This window comes from Pan troglodytes, chromosome 7, assembly GCF_028858775.2.
Source record: "Pan troglodytes isolate AG18354 chromosome 7, NHGRI_mPanTro3-v2.0_pri, whole genome shotgun sequence".
In the NCBI taxonomy this organism is placed as follows: Eukaryota; Metazoa; Chordata; class Mammalia; order Primates; family Hominidae; genus Pan; species Pan troglodytes.
In genome coordinates this window covers 67,438,230-67,460,255 of record NC_072405.2, presented here as the reverse complement: position 1 = coordinate 67,460,255, position 22,026 = coordinate 67,438,230, and the positions used below count along the sequence as shown (strand labels likewise).

The window sequence follows — 22,026 nt, the reverse complement described above, 5'->3', positions numbered from 1 at the left end:
CTTATAAATTTCATGTAGTTAAATGAGCTTTTACTTTAAAATGAAATCTTTACTGCATTTACCTTACTATAAATATGAAAATAGGCTTGTTTTTCTAAGTATGTTACTTTCTGTTTATGCCACAAATATTTTATGTTTCTTTTTTTCCTCATCTTCTTTAAGATTGCTCTTATTTTTCTCATTACATAATTTCCCATTTTGAGATTAGAGATTTTATATTCTTTCTCTTCTTTCAGTAGCTGTCCCTGGAATACAACTATATAGAAGTCTAAAATTTACCAATATCTTTACCTTTTTTCTTAGATTACTTTAACTACATACACCTTCCGTTCAATTTATATTGGGAGCTGTTATTGTTGTTCATTCTAATTATAGTTTAATTGAATTCTGTAACTGAATAAACCTCATGAAACACTATTTTAATTATTTTATGAAGTTATTTTTCCTTTGGATTTATTCACATATATATTTCTTTCACCTGACATCTTTTTCTTTATGCCTTTAAAATGTTCTTTCATGAAGGTCTACAGGGAACATACTTACCTTAAAAAACACATTTGCCAGGTATAGAATTCTAGATTGACAGTTATTTTCTTTCAGCATTTTGAAGATATTATATTATTTCACTGAATCCTTGTTTTCACTATTGCTTTTGAGAATTTACTGCCTGACTGTCTTTCCTTTGAAAGTAACCTGACTTTACTCTCTGACTGCTTTTGAGATCTTCTCTTGTCTTTGGTGTCCTGCAGCTTCATGGTGATATGTGTGGGTTTCTTTGCATGCATTCCGATTGTAATCATTTCTGTCTATCAGCATTTTGGGGAAATTTTCATTCCTTATTTTTTTCAGATATTGCCTCTATCCCATTCTTGCTCCCTTCTCATGCTGTTATTCTCAGGGGATGAATATTAGACTTTTTCCTTTCCATGACTCTTTTTCATATTTTCTACTTCCTTGCCCCTATGTATTACATTCTGATTTAACTTATTTTCCAGCTCGTAATTCTCTTTTCAGCTATACCTAATCTGAAATGGTCTATTGCAATTTTAATCTCAAATATTTTATATTTTTGGTTTCATTTGGTTCCTTCTCAGATGAGTTTGGACTTCTTTCTTTAGTTGCTTGCTCTTACCCATTTAATCTCTTTTATTCTTTTAAGCATGTTAAACATATTTGTTTTATACCCTCTTTTGCTAATTTCAATACATGAAGTATTTTGAAGTCAGAATATGTTGGTTTTAATAGCTTGTTTCATTTTGCTTTTTGTACTTTTGAAATGAGAATTAATATTTATGAAAACTTTGTAAGAATTATTTTAGAGCTTGTTTAAAAGTGGATTTCTCTGGGGATGATTTATATTTGTTTCTGCCACATATTTTGAACCATTAGAATCAAGAACCACACTTGGCCTGAATTTTTCAGACCACCCACATAGTGTATGTTCAGGCTACAAATCTTGCAAATGCTGGCTTTTGTTTGTGAATGAACACAAGAGATTTTGTTCCACTCTTCATTTGTAACAAGGTTCCAGAGCAGCCATTCTTGCATGTTCTGGGAGGTCACATACAAGGGAATGTTACTTCACCCTTGCACTGACAGTCTAATCTTTTACGTCTTGATTTAACAGGACCACTCCCATTACACATCTCGCTTTTGGTAAGGCATGGGGTTTGTCTTCTGTCTATTGCACTCTTAACTCAAATTCACACGAAGTTCAACAATATCTTCAGTATGAAAGCTGTCTTTAATACACTGCGTCGTCTCTGAGTTCACTTCGTTTTTGCCTTTAAGAGTTTGTTACTAATTTGCTAGTTCATCAATGCATGTGCTCTGCCACACTAGACAGAAGCAGGAGGTTTTTTTCTCAAAGCAAATAGGATAAATCACTAGAGCAGCAATTAAATAAGCCTTTAGAGTAGGAGTTTTTATTTACCACTGCTCTGAAGACAAGAAGACTCCTGGAATAAAGTAGAAATGAGAAACAGACAGGTTTCTACAAATATTAAGTGAAATCAAACAGTGTTAGAACCAAATGTCAGGTTACTTTATCTAACTAGCAATGGGACAGAATACTTAAAACTGGGACTTGGAAGTCTGGTATTGTCATCCTTGAACTGTACTTATATTGTAACTGTTCACTTTATATAGTATAATGTGTATGATACTTTTAAAGTATGTATTAGATCACAGCAATTAAACTAATGTATGCCCCTTATTTATTTTTTTAAAAAAAGTATTCTATTCGTTAAGGCTGAGCCTAATAAACTAGTTCAGGAGAAAATGATAAAATTTAGTCAGCCATTTAGTACCTGGTTCCAAATCATCTTTCCTAAAATTTATTCAAGTAAATAATTATGCCAGGATATAGACATACCCTAGATGACTGAGCATACTTAATTAATTCATGGAATAAAAACAGAATGAGACTTAACATAGCCGCCTAGCATTTTATTCAGCGGGACCCCACCTCAACAGCTTGCCTTCTTTGTAAGCCTGTAAAAGCCCTCAATCCAAAAGAATAAGAAGTAAACATATTTCCCTACATCAGCGAATTTAGAAAAGATCAAGTGGATCTCATAAAATTGATAAATTTAACCCGTAGGTGTATAAAATAACAACCAACCTTTTTTCTCTTTAAAAAATCACTTTAAAGTGATTTTTCTGGACATTAGCCCAAACTTCCTATTTCACATAAGGCCACTGAGTGCCTTTGCTAAACTCATTCAAAAATCATACTCAGCTATGTTTGGCAGAATCAAGGATCCTTAAAAATGAAATTGCTTTACAAACTATGACACTGATACAATGCCCCACACTTGTGAATCATTTCAAAAGTATAGCACTTCATATGCATTTTTCTATAATTGATGTTTTGAGTCATAGAGTGTATCGTTATTAAAGATAATAATAAACCCAATTGTAAAATGAAAGAAGTATTACAGCCTTGCTGATTTCACAGTAACTAGATGACTTACTTTCCATGCTTATTTGAATTTATTCTCATAAGGGGATTTTAGATGGCATAGTTTAGAAAAGAGAGAATGAATTTAAGTAGCAAAATTTTCACTCACTGAAACATCACAAAAAGTGCTGTTATATGCCCTGTTTCTATGGAGAGGAGTTTATAATATTTACTTTATATGATAAGAGTTATAAGTGGAGTTCTATGTTGTTTGTTCAGCCTATTATGCAGATGGTGCTTGATTAAAATCTATTTTAAACTACAGCGATTACTGCAAGATAGTGTGCATTAAACAGCTCTCCAAGCTCCATTAAAGGCTTTGGGACCGCGGCAGTTTATTTTAAATATGCTTATAGACGTTTCTAACTTCTCCAGGGACATTTCAATATCAGTGATTCTCTTTCTTTGATAGTCTTAACTCCTGTGCTCTGGCTTCTTAAGAAATACTGTTATCTAAGCAACACCATTAGCACATGCTTTTTTAAGGTGAAAGATTATTATTTTCTTGTGATAAATAAGTTAAATACATCTCTATAATTAACCAATATGACATGACAGGGGTGAATTACCAGAAGCCTTCAGGCACCTCTAGGGATTTGAGAAATAAATCTATGTCTTACGAGTAAGTTACATGAAGCACGTGTATCTGTGTAAAGCTTATGTGTAATATTTATTTATAAATAATATTTATTTAGGTATTTGTGCACTTATGTATTCGTTAGTGCTTTAACTGATGGTGAAATCAGTGTGTGGGTAATCAGGGCGACATTTAGGGCCTCAGCTCAGCCATGTTTTAGTTGCTATGATTTTCATACAATTTCTATGTTTGTTTCAAATTTTCTTTGCCTCATAAGTCTAAGCCTCTGCCCAGTGCTGTAGAATACCAGAGCAGAAATGTGTAATGATCCATTGCATGTAAAACACTGTACCGATGCTATGAAGGACGTGAAGATTAATGGGACCTGCTCCTTACTTTCAATGTGCTTGTCATCATAAGGAATTCACATTTGTGCATTATATGGTTTCTTCCATATTCTAAAGATTATGATGGAATAAAATTTAACTCTCCAGTCTTAGCACCCTGGTAACTTTACAAATACTGTATGTACTCTAGAGCAGTGTCCAGTAGAAAATACTGTGCTGTCTAATCCAGTGACTTCTAGTCATGTGTGACTGCTTCGATTTAAATTTAACCAATTAAAATTAAATTTAGAAATTCAATTGCTCAGTTGTACTAGCCACATTACAAGTGGCTTATAGCCATATGTGGTTAGCAGCTACCCTTTTAGACACGGCAGAGAGCATATCTATCGTTCTAGAAAATTTTACGAGACAGTGCTGCTCTAGACTTTAAAAGTCAAGTACTCTCAGAAAGTTAGGATTTAAAATTATAAGCTTCCATCCATCTATGCAAGAAGTCCGGATCCAGACAATATCCAAAATTAAGGTCCAGGGACAGATTATAAATCCATTTAGCTAATTTTTCTACCACAGTCATATCTATCATCATTGTGTTTATCCCAAATAGTTTGTGGTCATAAGAGCCAAGTATCTTTCAAAGTGCATCCGTTACTGACATGAAAATGTATCCAAATTACAGCAGCATTTCTGTCTTCAAGGGGGCTTTGGACACAACAATGATCATGTGTTTTTCACACATGTGATGAAGCTACTTCCAAAAGTAGGCCTTACAAATTCCCAGTTCATTACACAGAATCTAAAATGGCAGCTCATTTCTGCATCCTTTCCACACAAGAAAAATGAAAAATAAAAAATAAGATCCCCACAGATCAGGGGGCAATGCCCAGTGTTCGTAAGACAAACAGCTTTATATTTCATAGAGCAAAGCCCAAGTACTTGGGTACATGAGACATCAAACTACAACAAGGAGTTTCCATTCCATTCTATTGCATTTATAAAGAGCAAAGATATTGTGAATATTCACTAGTCCTTTATGCAAGAACATCGAGCAATATAATAAACAATTCCCTCCAAAGTACATTTTATCTCATAAAAAATGGAGATCTTTCATTCATAGTTTTTCCCCCATATGTAAGTCTTCAGTGGAAGTCAGGGCATTGTCTTAGATTATAGTTCAGTTCTACAAGGGCAATTTTATAAATGTTCAGAATATTATGTTCCAAGAATCTAGCTTTGGTGATCTAGTTTAGTTATTGAAGGAGAGGCAGTGAATCTTGAGTAATGAATATTTTATGTGTATCCTTTAGATTGGTCTTCTCAGATGCCAGTTTTCTTGCATGGCAGAAAATTCAAACCAAAGTTAACATGAGTATTTAAAGGGAAGGCATAGTGTGATGTTGACTGAAAGCAGATCAATATGCTCTTGTTTTTAGGCACAACAAAGACAAAGATGATATAATCTTATAAGACTGGCTGGTAGTCTGCTTTAATGGGGGCAACACCATAGCTTTACAGTCTAGTGCCTCTCAGGTACTCAATCAGATATACAATGGAAGCCCCAGAGTTACACTCTATAATGCATAAATGATGTCTCCTGAGCCTTGAAAATGTGGAGGCAGAAGTCATGAAATACTTGCTTCTATTAAATAAAACTTTGAGCAACATTGCATTCAGCTAGCCCTCCAGGACAAACCAGGAAAATAGGTAAAGCCTCCAGGCAACTAACAAAATGGATTGGCTGCGTGGAATTATTTAGGCTTTTCTATAGGGTTGCTATCCATTGCCTCAAAATGATAACTGGTGGTTTTCATGTGATTGAGCCTCTTACTGGCAGTAACAAGTTCTCCTGCTTCTTCAGGACATCCCTAAAAGTAGGGCCTGTTGTCAAATGCAAGAGGATGACTGTCCTCCTACCTGTTACGGCAAGGAATCACACTTCCAGTAGATCTAAAGCCTGTACCATACTGTCCAAATACCAACTTAAAAAGGAGATAAGCATGATGATCAGTGTTTCAAACACAATTTTGGACAATAGAGGAGGGAAATTGTCTTAGTCCATTTTGTGCCACTGTAACAGAATACCTGAAAGTGGGTAATTTATAAAGAACAGAGATATATTTCTTACAATTCTAGAGGCTCAAGAGGCCCTTGGCGAGAGCCTTCTTGCTGTGTCATCCCATGGTAGAAAGCAGAAGGACAAAGAGCGCATGTATGACAGAGAAAGAGAGAGAGAGAAAAAGTTGTCTTTTTTCTGTCTTTTTTGTTCTATCCAGGACCCCAGCCTATTGAAGGGTGGCTGGCCACATTGAGGGTCTATCTTCCCCACCCAGTCTGCTGACTCACCCCAGTCTCCTGACTCACCCCAGTCTCCTCTGGAAACCACCCTCACAGACACACCCAGAAGTAATATTTTACCAGTTCTCTAGGAATTCCTTAATCCAATCAACTTGACACCTAAAATTAACCATCACAAAAACGATTTAAATAATGTGGGGAAATCTTTTAATAAGAGCATTTAAATTGCATGATAGGAAATTTATCTCTATGATTGACATTTGATTATTTTCCAGAACGATTGATATAATCTGTAATCATGGAGATTTCAATGTGTCAGATCATTAATTTTTTAATTAAAATTTAAAATGAGTCTAGGTAATATTCCATATGAATAAGCATTCATTTATTTCTGTACTTTGTTCCCAATTTCTCTCAATCTTTGATGAAATATGAGGATTACTCTTTTTGCAGCTTTATTGAGGTATAATTGACAAATAAAATTGTATGTATTTAAAGTGTACAACATGATGTTTTGATATATGTGTACATCATGAAATGATTACCACAATAAACTAATTAACCTATCTAGTCACTTTTTTAAAAATGAGAACGCTTAAAACCTACTCTCTTAACAAATTTCAAGTGTACAACACAGTATTAACTATAGTCATTGTGCTGTATGTTAGATCCCCAGAACTTATTCATCTTATAACTGAAAGTCTGTACCCTTGACCACTCTATCTTTAATATTCTTCATTGTGGACCTTGTTGACTCCTTTTGTCTCCCTTTAAATAAATATTTTATGATTGTGAATGTAAGAGTGGCCATGTTTACAAAATATTATCATTTTGCATTAATATTTTTATTACTACTATAACAAATGTTAAGCATTTACTATGTATCAGGGACCATGATACGTGCTAGTGGGCAAAACCAGGCCCAACCCCTGCCTTCATAGTGCCTACACATGAACAGGAGTAGATCTAACAACCACATACATTATTGTGTAATTACAAGCTTGATACGTGCTATGAATGGAAATATACAGAGCTAAATAAGCTTGACTTAAGTTTGAAATATCTTTGAGACTTGCAAATAGAGATGTCAAATAACAGTTGTTTCTGTGTGTGCAAAACTCAAGGGAAACATGAACTTGACCACCATCCACCCACAAATAGTAATGGAAACCCTGCTTACATGTGAGATTACCTAAGTACACTCACAAGAGAAGGGAGTTTACTGCAAAACAAATCAGGAATTGCTACCAATTAATGGCCAGGTGGAAAAGGATGACCCTAAAATGATTCTGGAAACATCAGGGCCAGTGAGGTAGGAGTAAAACTCAGAGAGGGTGGTGTTAGGGAACCAGTGGGAGAGAGGGCCCTCACAGTGAGAATCAGGTAAGGGGGAGACTCAAGCATCCACTGGATTCAGCAGTGTGGCCAGTGGAGATCTAATTGAGAGCTAAGCGACAGGAAAGCACACGGAAGTAGGTTGCAGAGGCTGCATCAGGCCAGCACAGCCAACCACTTGGAGGAGTTTGGTTGTGAAAAGGAGAAAAATATGGCCATAGGTAGCCTTGGGGCACAGAAAAATTTTGCTTGTTTGTTTTGTCTCTCAAGATATCGAAATGCCAGTTGGAAGAGTTCAGAGGGTGTGACTGAGGCCAGTCTCCCACCCCTAGGCATCTGCTTTAATCTGTGTAGGGTAAGACTTGGACATCAGGGTATTAAAAGCTGACCAGGTGACTCTAATGTGCAGCCATGTTTGAGAAGCACCATTCTAGGTCATATATATGCCTATGTGTTTTAATATAGCATTGTTATGCCAGTTTGTCGAATATCAAGCACCAGACATGCTGAGTCTCTGACAGATTTACATGGTGGCCAGTGACTTCACAGGATCACCTCTCTGATCCATCTCAGGGAAGTTATCATCTAGTGTTAATCTACATTAGCTTGTCAACTTGGTTCACAGCATCCTGTCCCCCTGGGGTTCTTTGATCTGCTTCAGTAGACAATTTCAGAATGATAATCTTTTTAATAGGTTTCTCAATAAAGACAAAGACAAAGAAATCACTCAGCTTTTGCTTATCTCTTTTTGGTGCTTGGGTATATCTTTCATACTGACTATAAGGTATCACATATTAATATTAAAGTATTTTCCATCCACCCATTCAGTGAATTATTTTGAAAGTTTATACCATGTCACAATTGATATTTGAATACGCTGTTAAACTTCTACACATATATAAATATATACCATCTTAGTCATTATAAAATGGCACCATACCTGGTTTTCACTAGAGGAAACAGAGGCCCGGAGAAATTAATTTAACCAAGGTAACAGCTAAAAATAATAAAAAGAAGGCATGAAGCGAGTTCCTCTGAAATCATATCCACAGACCTCTCTGTACATCATGCTTCATCTCCAATGGTGGCAGTTATTTTACACAAATACCCCACCTAGGAATTTGTCTAAATAAGATACATATTACATTATATCTGCAGAGAGAAGGCAACTACAACCACCACAATAGAAGGTGAGGGTACAGAAGCTGCATTGACACTTCGTTAGGGGGCAAGGCATGTGGAAATTGAATCCTTCAGATGCAGCCCTATTTTGTATTCATGTAGACTCATATAATTTTAGAGCCGGAAAGAAATCCTATCCAAAATGCTTTATTTTAGAGGTGGATGAATTGATATCACATCTAGTTAGTAACAAAGATATTATTCAAATGCAGCCATCTTAAATATGTTCAATGTGTTTTTTTCCCAGTTGTATCAGAATAACAATTAAAATTATCAAAATATTCATACTTTAGGAACATGGGAGAAAATAGAATCTACTTTTAAATTGAGTAAAAACCTTTTCTAGAACTCTCTAGAATCTAATTTCTGGAGGTGCACTCTCCGATATGGTAGCCATTAGTCATATGTAGCTATTTAAATTTGAACAAAGTTAAAAATGTAGCTCCTGATTAACTCTAGCCACATTTCAAGTGCTCACTAGCTTTATATGGTTAGTGGCTGCCATATAGAATAGTGCAAATCGTAGAACTTTTCCATCATTGGAGAAAGTTCCATTGGACAGCACCGATCTACGGTCTAGACCATACCATTCTTTAAACCATGAGCATTGCTGGGTTTTCCTGGCAGCATTCTGTAGACCTAGGGGCAAAGTCAAAAGCCATTTGACTTTATTTATTGGGCATGCTGCCCCCGAGGTTTTAAAGCCATAATTAGAAAGACAAGGATGGCTGGGCACGGTGGCTAACACCTGTAATCCCAGCACTTTGGGAGGCCAAGGCAGGTGGATCACCAGGTCTGGAGATCGAGACCATCCTGGCCAACATGGTGAAAACCCATCTCTACTAAAATACAAAAAATTAGCCAGGTGTGGTGGCGTGCGTCTGTAGTCCCAGCTATCGGGGAGGCTGAGGCAGGGGAATTGCTTGAACTCGGGAGGCGGAGGTTGCAGTGAGCTGAGATCACGCCACTGCACTCCAGCCTGGCGACAGAGCAAGACTCCATCTCGAAAAAAAAAAAAAAAAAAAAAAAAGACAAGGATAACTTCCTTAGAAGAAAACAAGTTAGATTGTTCATCCAATAGTGTTACTACCAGAGAAATTTGCTGTTGACACAGTTACAGTGTAAGAGAAAAAGTTAGGAATGTTAAGGGGTTGTATTTAATAGTGTAATAATATAAAAAGAGCCAACTTTTTTCAAAGCTAGGTAAGTAAAGTTGGGAGTAGGATGAATATGAAGACTACTTGAAATATGCAGTTTCATCTGGGAAAAAAAAATAACAAAACAATGTGTCCCTTAGAAAAGCCTGTGTTTGAGTGATGTGAATGGGTGAGTATATGTGTCTAAGTCTCAAAGGAAAACAACGATATGTCTTGTCCCCAAATTGTCTCAGTTCCCCTATAATTCTATTTTGATTTCTCTTTCAGATCAATGGTGGAGAGAAGCGGCCTGCCTCTGATATGGGGAAAAAACCAAAAACTCCCAAAAAGAAGAAGAAGAAGGATCCCAATGAGCCCCAGAAGCCTGTGTCTGCCTATGCGTTATTCTTTCGTGATACTCAGGCCGCCATCAAGGGCCAAAATCCAAACGCTACCTTTGGTGAAGTCTCTAAAATTGTGGCTTCAATGTGGGACGGTTTAGGAGAAGAGCAAAAACAGGTAAGGGATTCCCAGTGGAATGGAAATCTACATAAGCTGAGATTGTGCAGTCTGAAGAAATGGCTTCCCAGGGCTTCGGGTAAATTCTTTAGATCCCAGAACAGACGCTGAGAATGTGTTCCCATCCGAACCAGACTTTCTGAGACGTTCACATAATGTTATGCTCCTTTATTACTCCTCCATAAATAGCATGTTGATTCCTTTGTTTCAAAGTTTATATAGTTAAGTTACTTTTGGAAGCACTTTTACATATCTCAGCCAGGATTGCCTTATTCCTTAATGTTGCCAATGTGAACATAAAGACTGAAAAAAAAGTCCTAAAAGTATTTTGAAAACTGTCCACACCTCTCTTCAGCACTTACTATTTACCATTTTGTCATCAAAACCCTCTTTGCTCTTTGCTAAATGAACCTCAAATTCAAGGGTTTCCGCCCCTAGCCATTCCCTAAAGACTGCCAGGGGCTGTTATTCAATCCCCCATATGTATTTACACCATATTTTTAGGCTGTGTTAAATGGGACCAGATGCCTGGTTTTTTCCTTCTCTCATGTATTGCCCTGGTGTGACTGAGGACCATGCTCAGGGAAGGCCACGTGAGACACCACGGACACAGCATAAATAGCTCAGAAGGTCTTAAAGAGGATTGGAGTCACAGAGAGAGTGAGGGTTCAGTGAGAGGATGGAGCCAACCTAAGCAAAGAAGCAATGTTGATCCCACATTTCTAAACCAGGAACTAGATGGCCATGGTCACCATCTAAAAATCTCAGCATCACAAAGAAAAATTTAAAAGCATTTTCATTAAAATAAGTGATTGAAATAACTATGTAGGTGCAGTTTTAGCCATTGCAGAATACTGAATTGCATTAATGATGAACTAGTCTCATATTTTATTCTTAATTAGAGACACCAATCTTTCCTCATTATGTCCAGGAATTATATAAATACAGAAAAGCCCACACTTATTTATGCATCTAGAAGGATCTATATATTGTGTTTATATTATATATTAACATCTATAAAGTATATAGTGTCTTATAGTTTTAAAAGCACTTTTGCATTATTTATTTGATTTGTTCTACTCAATACTCATAGATATACAGGGAAATTATTACCCAAATTTTGCAGATTACAAAATGGGGCCATATCAATTAAATTCATTCGTTTATTCAACAAATATTTGTTGAGCACTTATGTGCCAGGCACTGTTCTGGGCACTGAGGATAGAACAGAGAATAAGACAAACAGACCCCCATTGTGTTGAATGATTTGTCTACAGTTACATGCCTGGTACCTAGAATTACCATGAATAAAACTTGTCACTCAACTTACAATGCTTTTCCTAACAAACCCTATGAAATTAATGATGGGGATAATGACAAAACCAGTTGCTAAGGAAACATAGAACTTGCTCTTCCAGGTCCCTCCATTCTCTCTTTTCTGTAAGTCAAAGCTGTCTTCTAGAATCTGAAATCTCTACGTATTTCCCTACGTCCTTTTCAAGATTGCCAGCCTGAAGGAGTGCTGTCCTAGGAAACCACAGGCCTGCCATATGGAGCTCTGTGTTGCAAGAGTTTTCTTTAAGAACAGGAAACACACCACCAAAACGTTCTCTGTACGCTCAATTAAAATACCCACTCACCATAAGAGGGTAGTTGACATTGTATTATGGGATTCTAATCGAAACCTAACATATTGTTGCAGAATTTTAAAGCTAGTTTCTATTCTAACTAGGGTCAGTTTGCTCTCACCCTGCCAAACCTGAGGTGTGGTTCCCAACTGATGTTGGACAATCAGGGTGAATTCTACAGTGACTTGACTTCTCCACTCAGCAGAGCCTCACTGAATGAGAAACTAAGTGTATTCCAACCAGCAATCCCAACCCCCTCCCTGTTCCCTTAATGTCACCTTAATGCCTCCCTGCTCCACCCATGATGCCACATATGAAGACATAACTCGCTGTCTCCTCCAGTAAGCCCTCTGTGCATTCTTGAATATGCACCTGGCTTCAGTACCATAAACTTTGTTGCTTTGTGAGACAAAATTTCCTGGAGAAAGCATCCCAAAAGCAATTCCCTTCCCTAGGGATTGGGTACAGCAATTCTTGTTCATCTGAAGACACGTGATTCCCCTGTGAAGGCTCAGCCCCTCTTCCCTACCTAAGACTTAGTGACTGAACTAGGAGTATTGTTTCAAGGCTCATTTGTGCCTCTTTAGTGTCTACTTTGCCAAACTCTTCATTTCTGGAAATATCAATCGCCTGCTCTGCCACTCACCTTACTTCTCTTATCTGTCCTCTGACCCCAGTTACATTTTCCTAATCATTTTCCATATTCAAGAGCAGTGGTTTCTAAAGAGGGAGGTCTGCAAAGGCGTTCCCTAGCCCACGATTGGTTCTTTACATTGTCAATATTAAAAAATAAATCCCTGTTCTCATGTTTCTGATGGAAAAGAATAATGTTCTTATGATGAAAATCAGATAGTTCCTCAAGGCAGTAAATATCAGGCAGCAGATTTCTTCCCACTAATTCTATTACACTAAGGCTTTTTATTTTTAATATAGCAAGAGGAGAATATTAAGATAGCATTTTGCATTCATTTTGTCTGACCATCAAAGTTATTTACAGACCCCAAAAATATGAGATTCACTACTCTCAACTGTCATGTTAAAAAGGGAAATCACTCCCATTTTCCCATTCTGGCATTCAGAATCGAGGCTGGTCTCCCTAATGTGGATATAATTACAATTATGTGCAAGGCTTTTTAATTGTATACATATGATGGCAAATATTTTTCTCTTTCTCTTTTGTATGTTTCTCTTTTGTAGGTTTCCTATGTTGCCTAGTTTAGTAAGTAACTTGTAATGAGTCTACCTTTGGGTTGTCTCTCAATGAAAATAGGGTTTGGGGGAGCAAATTCATTTTATAAAGGATAAAATTATATAATAGTTGACTTATATAAATCATTTGGTATCATAAAGCAGTTTCTCAATCAAAATCCAGTTGCCAAAACAATTATGCCAAGATTGAGAGAAATAAATTTTTTTATCTTACAAAAGTAAATGTTTTAAAATTTGAACACTTGTTTAAGAGTTACCAAAACAAGGCCTTGGGATGACTAAAACAGTTTTGGTCACTCTAAAATGATTTGTCCCCATGCTGTATGCTCCTTTGACTTCACAGAAGTTCAACATAACCTATCATGTGAACCTAAAAGATGATCTTGCTTAACCAAGAGAGTGAGGCTGCAGATTATGCCTAAAGGTATGGTGTAGGACACACGTTGGATGCAGGCCTGTGCCAGAACCAAGCAGGGAGAGGGTCAAATTAATGAAATCAGACACTGCTTACAAAAGGGAGCACATTGCACCGGCTGGGCCACTGCTCTGCTGCTCCACAGCAGCCCTTCTCTAGCAGTTTGCTAGAGTCATCGGCAGAGCAAACGTGCCTGCCTGAAATGCACATTTGGGCATCCAGAAAATTTCAGCAAAATATCCCAAAGTGTTAAAACAGTAGATTACCACCTGTTCTCTCCCTTTATGTTAACTCATTGTGCCAACATACTATAATATCTCCGTTTCAAACTTAAATTAATTGTGTTTTGTTCTCATTTAATATTCAAGTTGGGGAGCACACATACTGCTATGTATTTTTAAAAGAACGTTCCTGGAGCAGATTCGAGGCAGACTATTAAAATTCAAAATTTTGGACAAATATGCATGTTACGGAACCAACCATGTGATGCTGTTGGCATTATGTAGGCAGCTGGTTCCGGTGGAAGACTAAGATTTCATGTGCCACAATTGTTCCAAAATTCTGTTGTCATCATAGCCCACAATTATGAACAGCTACAAATATAAACACAAACTGGGAAAAATGGTCAAAATTATTGATGACTTATTGGGGGCCTCAGAAAATTACAATATTTAAGGAAAAACGGCTATTAGTGAGATTACAATTGCATGTTTTCTTGACAGCCAGAGGGAACATGACTAATAGAGCTGCTGTGTGTTTATATCACATGCTTCCTCATTGTGGAGTATAGGCGGGAGTAAGAAGCCACTGCAGAAGGGCAGATCTTTATTTTCAGAATCCATGGTGAGTGAGAAACAATATGTACTTTGGTTTCTGTGAAGAATCTTTCAAAGAAGAGAAATCAAAAGGAAGCTGAAAGAAGCGATAAAAATCCTCAAGGAACACAAAACCTCCCTTATGAATCATTCCTACCAAAGCCACTGAACAAACTCCACATATCAGAGATCTCCCCATTTTAATACTTTGGAAGATGGTACTGTATCTGGAATGGGAGCAGAATTGTGTTTGGGATTCCAACCGGGGGTTTTAAATGCTAATGACTCGTAAGACAATGGAGAGCCCATTTCAGAAGCATACTAAGTTGTTTAAAAGGCACCAGATGGAGAAGGAAATAAAACATAAGTATTGCTGTGATGTTGGTCTCTGCTACTTATCTTTCACGGACTGGAACCTGCAGAGAAAGAAAAATAAGTTAACAATATCACACCCTTTGTATTAGGATCCTAGGAGTTTGAGCAACCCTCAGCAGCTTTCTTATGAGGTTCCAGCTAAATTTCCTGTCTGCCTCCATTATTTCTGAACTCTCTGATTCTGGTCATTGTAGTGGAGGACCTGGGTTCACAGTGACAATATAGAACAAATAAAACCCTACAAAATAAAAGAGCTCGTCCCGCTTTGAAGCAGAAAGGGTTGGTCCAAAGAGCTATAAAGTGTTCTTGGGTCCTTTTTAGCCACGGCAAGCCGGCTCTTAAGTGAAAAAGGAAAGTCACCTTAAATCAGAACCAGATGTAAATTACTAAATGAACCTTAAGTTCCTAATTGGAGACACAGTCGGGCTGTAAGACATTTAGGAAATTACAAACAAAATGTTCTTGTTTACATTACATTAAATGGCTTTAAAGCTGCAGCCAAAGAGCTAAATAAACATGCTGTTTTGCTAAAAATGGAGTGGAAAGCCTATTCAGAGTTTAGTGTATTCAGGAGAAACCACAGCCCACGGTACCCAGAGTGTATTTTTGTAAATGCTAGCCCTGTCGTGGAAGAGGAGAGTGGATTTACCTAGAGATCCAGAACCTAATGAGCAGATCTCACTTGCAGGGAAACTGTTTGAATACTGTTAACATATGCCTTCTTTCAGGATGCATAATTCATATCCAAGGATATTAGCCATAGCAGTTCAGCTCAATAGCAACACCTCATTATTTTATTCCTCAGTATTTATTCCTATGTTTGACGCCTCATGAAATTACTGTTAATGTGTTTATATAAGGGCAGATCTGACACAAGTGGGAAGAATGTAATTTCCTACTCATTCTTTCCTGCTGCTGTGTCCTCTTCCCTGGTAGAAGTGGCAAGTGTAAATAGTTAATTTGCTTCAATTATGAGCCTGTCCTGCTAAATTAGAAGCAGCAGGGATATGAAGAGCCAGAATTATACTTATGAGGCAGCTGACAAATCCTCTGAGCCCACAGAATCAAATCATTTCCTCCTCATTGGTGCTCAGACACCCACTACATAATGCTGTCGGGGTTTCTTTTTCCCCTTTATCTTCTGATAAAATTTGGATTTTTATGTCAACAATACTTAAGGTTAACTAAAATCCTGTCGCACTGTAACATTCACACATGTGTTTATCTTGGCCATTTTCTTATAAACATTAAGCATTTTCCCAATTTTTTAAAAACTAGGAGTGAAGGATATGTAAAACAGTTGCTCACTTAAAAACTGTAGAATGTAAGCAAAGTCCATCCATATTCACACAAATTTGAAACTGAGCAATGAAAATTATTACATGAAATGGTGAGCATACTTGTAAAATTCAGGTATTTTTATATATATATTACATATATTATATATATATTACATATATTATATATATATTACATATATTATATATATATTACATATATTATATATATTACATATATTATATATATCCACATATACAATTATTGGTATATAAATGTGATTCTTACATGCCTTTATGGGCATAAGCATTTGTTTTACACATATACAAATATTCATATGCTCAGAGACCATGGGAGCAGACGTTTCATTTGAAATTTTCCATGATGTTGGCAGGAAAATAATTTAAACATAATACTCCTTCAAGTCTGTTGTGCTTTATCTATAATTGAAAAACATGTTTGGGTGGATTGTATACCTGTATATCAGTCCACTGTTTCCATTGATGTACATTGTAATTTAGAACATGCAGTTCAGTTTCATCCTTAGCACACATGCTAATGCTGATTCATAGAAGGAGGAACCTGAGACCATGGATTAGATGCTCAATAAATATTTCATGAGCACCTACTATGTTCCAAGCATGCTGGGGCTTCAGCAGTGAACAAAAGAGACCAGGCCTTGCAGTTGTATGTCTTGAGAGAAGAATCAAAAGGAGTTCTCATGGCTAGGACAAACCATTGAGCAAAGAAAGATGGAACATTTGACACCAGACTCATTTTATTCACACCATGGTTTTACCATATACCTGTTCTAATATATTAGGTAAAATAATTACCCATTCTAGTCTGTTTTCTTATCTGCAAAATGGGGATTATCCCATATTCATTATGCCAATGCAACATTTTTATTGAAAGAATTAGAGGTAATATATAGAGTGCATGATCCGCAAAATGCACACAATGGAGGCATAATTTTTAATGACTTTTTGATTTTAATTTTATAACGTCGGTGCCTCACACCACAGTAGGCACATACTGGGCACTCAATAGATTGGTAAGCATAACTGAACAACATCATACTTTCCTTAGTGACCTTCATTTAATAAATCAACAGATATGTATTTTGTAGCCATTTTTTCAGGCAAGGACCTCGGTTCGGATTCTTACCATTCCAGAAACAAGTCAAACCGGTGTTGCTGAGACCATTTACATAGGTCAGACAGTCCTCAAAAGGAATCCATAGCAAGATGTTTGTCACATTGTATAATGTTTTCAATCCTCTGAATACCACTTTGTGAAGGCCTTGGAGCCTAAGAAAATGCTGAGCGAGTTATACAAGATGGACATTTAACCATTAAGTTAAATGGACTAAGTTCTATATAAAATATAGATGCACTTGCTCTAACTGACCTAAATAACAACAGCCTTGAAAGAAGCTGAAAGTTTTAAATTTCTAAAAAATATTGCAGGGAATTGTGGTTAAATTCTAAATCCTTATGCATTTCTAAGGATTTTCTATAAATATGAAATAGTAGTGGGAAAAACTACATTTGAACTTACCCAGAATGAAGAATGCCTTTAGTTTTTGGATAGAATCCAGAATTGGAAGAATTTTACATTTTTTCTTCTTATTATTGTAAAGACTGTTAAAATAAACTATGACTAGAGATTAACTAAGGGCCAGAGCAGAAAAGAAGGAAGGAAGAAGGAATTAAATGGTATTTATAAGATTTTGCTTTTCTATATGAGCTGGATGGATTGTTTGTTTAGGGAAGAAGCAGAAAGTAAAAGGAAAATGACAGATTGTATGGGAAATTTTTTCTGTTTGAGTTTGTCATATCGTTGATATTGAACTGCCGATTTCAATTAGGGATTATTAGCTTATGAAAACATGTGTACATGCTGGTATTTAGAGCATTTCAAAAATGCCTCAGTGAATCACTAGACCATGTGACAGGATTTGGGTTCTCTAGAATTGCTATTTGATGACTATCTACGTATGTTTTAGTTTAGCCATTATATATGTTTTAGTTTAGCCACTGAGATGCAATCCTTAGACGGGATATGGTAGCTTTCTTGGAATAAAAACCACAGCATATAACTTAGTTAGGACAGGATGAACTCAAATGTGTTTGGATGAGTGGGGGAAAATGATAAATGATGTATTATGATTTTTAAATCCTCATCTGGCCAACTTTGTACTTTATTTCAAACAGCTGTGGACCATTTGGAAGCCATTTTGTAACTCAACTAAATACTAATATTTACTGTATGAATCACATACCTTTAAAATATTTGTCTTTCCCTAAGAGTGAGAGACCATTTCTTTCCTAAACTGAACTTTGACATAAATCAGACCCATCCTTGTCAGTTAGAAGGTCTGTGCACTTGCTCGTGGCAGTGGTTGTTCATTGCCAAATCCCGTGCTGGGACATCTTTGCTCTGTGCAAGCAGAGGACTTTCTTTATCTATCATTAGAGGCTTTGAAATGTTTTTGAGAGATTTTTTTTTTGATAATTTTTAAACATCTTTTTTTAAAGGATTTCCCCTACTTCACCTGCATGTGGAATTTTTATATATCATTATCATTCATTCATAGTTGAGGCCTTTCTTCAGACATTTCCATTAAATATAGAATTCAAGCAACATCCTTGTCCAATTTTAGAAGGTAACATCAGAAAGACATACAGAGTGTACAAAATGGGAGCCATCAGGTAGTTCTCAAAGATTGAGGTGCTAATTACTGTTGAGGAGACCACCTCAGATTTTAATTCTGGTCCAGGCTACTCCCCTTTCAACACAATTACAGGAATCTACCTTCTGCAATGACCCCCCTTTGAATTCTCCCTCTGAACATCTGCAGCTATTCAGGAAAGAGTGTATCCATCAATCCATGTAATGTGACGTGATGAGTTTACTCTTTTCTAAAGTGGTATTTAGGCACTTATGCGATGATCCCACATAGCCAATCATCAATAGCCAATAGGGAGCCATTTGTAGAAAACAGGGGACTCTGCATGCTAGTCAGGTATCCCGTAACAACATCGATTCTGGAGGGAAACCAGGGGCACATATGCAGCCTGAAACATGTGGAGTTAGCCACCTTTCTTCCCTGGTTGTTAAGCAACAAATTTCAGGAAAGTTAACACTTTGTGTGATGTTAACTGCCAGGAGCTCAACAAAGGGATAGCATCGTAGTCACACTGTTGCTGTTTCAGTAGAAACCAATGAAAGAAATATGATAGATGCTGTAGTCAGACCATCTGGCAATACTGTCTTATCTGCCACAACTTAGAAAATGCCACTGTGGGCAATGCTATGAACCAAAGTGCATTCTATTTGCCTTTGAAAGCAAAACGCATCCTAGTTAGCTGAATGGGAGTCACTTGGAGTAGCATATTAATAAAAGCATGATAGAAATGCTTAGGGTATACAAAGATGCATTACCATAAAAGACGTATTGACTAAATGTTTGCTTCAAAGTCCTGAATAGGATTTCTATCTGTATGGGAGAAAAACCCTCTTGAAAGTTTTGAGGTATTAAAAGCAAATGTAAACATTGTCAGTTTAAGGTCATTAATTATAAATTATGTCTTTGAGAAGAGGTTTAAGGAAAAACTATAAACAGAAATCTGTCTCTCAAAAAAAAATAAATCAATGAAAAGCAGGAGAGCTGTTTCATGGCTGCACCAAGGCTTACGATATACACAGATCACACTGTTCAAAGGCACTTACTCGACTTTAGCATTTATTTGTTTTCACGTGTGAATTTCCAAAAAAGAATTTGAATTTGACTTCCAATAATTAGCTCAGTAAATTTAGAATACTCCTGTGCTTGAACCAAAGGATTTCTTGGCTTTTTGCTTAAAAAAAAAAAAAACTCTGAAATATAGTTTTTAAAGTTTCTTTAGTTTCATACTTAGGATGATGGCACATTGATTATATGATAATATTATACTAATTCTTAATTCCTTATTTTACTTGGCTTTTATTAGACCGAAATGCCAAATACAGAAGTCAAGGCTGAAGCCCCCCTCTTTAGGAGAAAAATTAGCACATTCATTTCATACAGTCCTGTTATAATTCTGTTGACAAGGTTAGTCATTTGTTTACCTTAAGCAAAATGTTCTGCTTTAATTAAAATATTCATGAATAAACAATATTTCTCACATCTCGAATTTCGTAGCTGGTGTTGGGCTCAGCAAACCACAGTCAGCATTTGAAACCATAAATTGACCCCTGCTGCCAAATGGCAGATATTTGGTCTTTAGACATAATTTATATTTAACTACTCTGACTAATTCTGAAGCCACTTTTCAATACTGATCTGTGTGTCTGTTTTTGAGTTCAGCATTACAAAATATTAGCCAAGCCTTATGACCTGCTGTAAAATCCAAAATGTGGGAAATTTAAAATAGCTGTATCAATGAAAATACATTTCCATTTACACAGTGAAGGATGAAAAATATTTTGATCTTTCAGGCTGATTTCAAAAGATTGCCAAAAAACATACTCTAAAGCCTTGAAAGAATCAACTTAATGGTAGCAGACGGCCATGTGTGTTCACTTTGCTAATCTTTCATTTTCAACTCTAATGACTGCTCACTGTTTAACTTAGCAATGTGACCTTTAGCATACAAGCAAGTCATTTTTCAGTACTTTTGCTCAATTTAGGATGATTTTGCTTTTATTTTCAAGATGATTCCCTCTCAGAAATGGAAAGCTTCTGTAAACTGAAATTCATTTCAGAGCACTTTTACCTTTTCAAAATGAGGTGTCCACAGACCCATGACATCCAGTGTTTTTCTTGGAAAGGACGTGACCAGAGTGGACTGCAGGGCAGGGCATGCATGCAATCCACAGCCACTTGGGCTTCCCATTCCTCTCCCAAACGTGTCCTTAATCACCATCACTGTTTCCTGAGTCTTTGAAAATAGAACTTCAAGGCTCCAAATCTTAACTCAGTGATGAACCTGCACTCTCCCTTCTGTTTCCTTTGATTTGCTTATTGAACATGATTTGTCATCTCTAAATTCTGTCTTTGTTTTTGTATTTAGCATGGAACATATATATCAGGATGTGAATGTGCTGTGGAGTTATCTGCCCATTATATAAATATGAATGCCTTGTTTACTCACATGTGGTTTCCCTGGGAACCTTCATCAGTAGTATCTTTGTAAGCCAACTACCTCTACACTCATATCTACCCAGATAAAACCTTTCATATGTTTTATGTAAAAGTGTAAAGTTTTACTGTTGCTAACTTTTTTTTTCTTTTCTAGTCTATTGCCATACTTCTTAAAAATCTGTTTCAGTAAGAAAACACAATCTTTGGGGAGATATATATTATTATATTATATAACTATAAGTGTGTATGTGTGTGCAATTGTCATTCTATATTGTACTTCTCTGAAAACAAAAGCAGATGCACTTTCTAATTTAAGACTCTTTGCTGTTGTTGCAGGTCTATAAAAAGAAAACCGAGGCTGCGAAGAAGGAGTACCTGAAGCAACTCGCAGCATACAGAGCCAGCCTTGTATCCAAGGTAACGTGCAGTTGTGTGATATTGTGAAGGATTGTGGCCATCTCGGCGCAGACTTTGATAGTCACTTAAAGGCATAAAAGATCACTTTAACGATTCTGCACAATCTTCTTTGTTTGAAAAAAAAGTAAATTACAAACAAAGCTATACGATATGGAAATATTCGTTCAGCTCCAAAAGACCAGAGCAGCATCCCCTGGGCCATTTCTAAAATATTGTCCACCTGTGGATGATTGGTTTTGTGGATTAGTCACAGTACATTCTTCAACCTGAGCCAACTTTCTACTTCTCCATATCCCCTTCTTAAATTGCCTCCAGGCCCCCATGCCATTGGCCTTTACTGAGGACATGCCAACTGTAAGTTCTAGACTCATTACAGCAGCATTAGGAGGTAAGCAGGACCCAAAAATGTTT

The 22,026-nt window shown here is 36.6% G+C and overlaps 1 protein-coding gene across 2 annotated transcripts in view; it reads left to right on the top strand.

The window, feature by feature from the left end:
- Positions 1–22,026, top strand: part of TOX (thymocyte selection associated high mobility group box) — a 305,743-nt gene that overhangs the window by 263,954 nt on the left and 19,763 nt on the right. For both annotated transcript variants that reach the window (XM_519777.9, XM_009455429.5), the window contains 2 exons: positions 10,120–10,350; positions 21,535–21,615. In XM_519777.9, coding sequence (XP_519777.2) covers positions 10,120–10,350; positions 21,535–21,615 — 312 coding nt within the window. The remainder of the gene's footprint in view (positions 1–10,119; positions 10,351–21,534; positions 21,616–22,026) is intronic.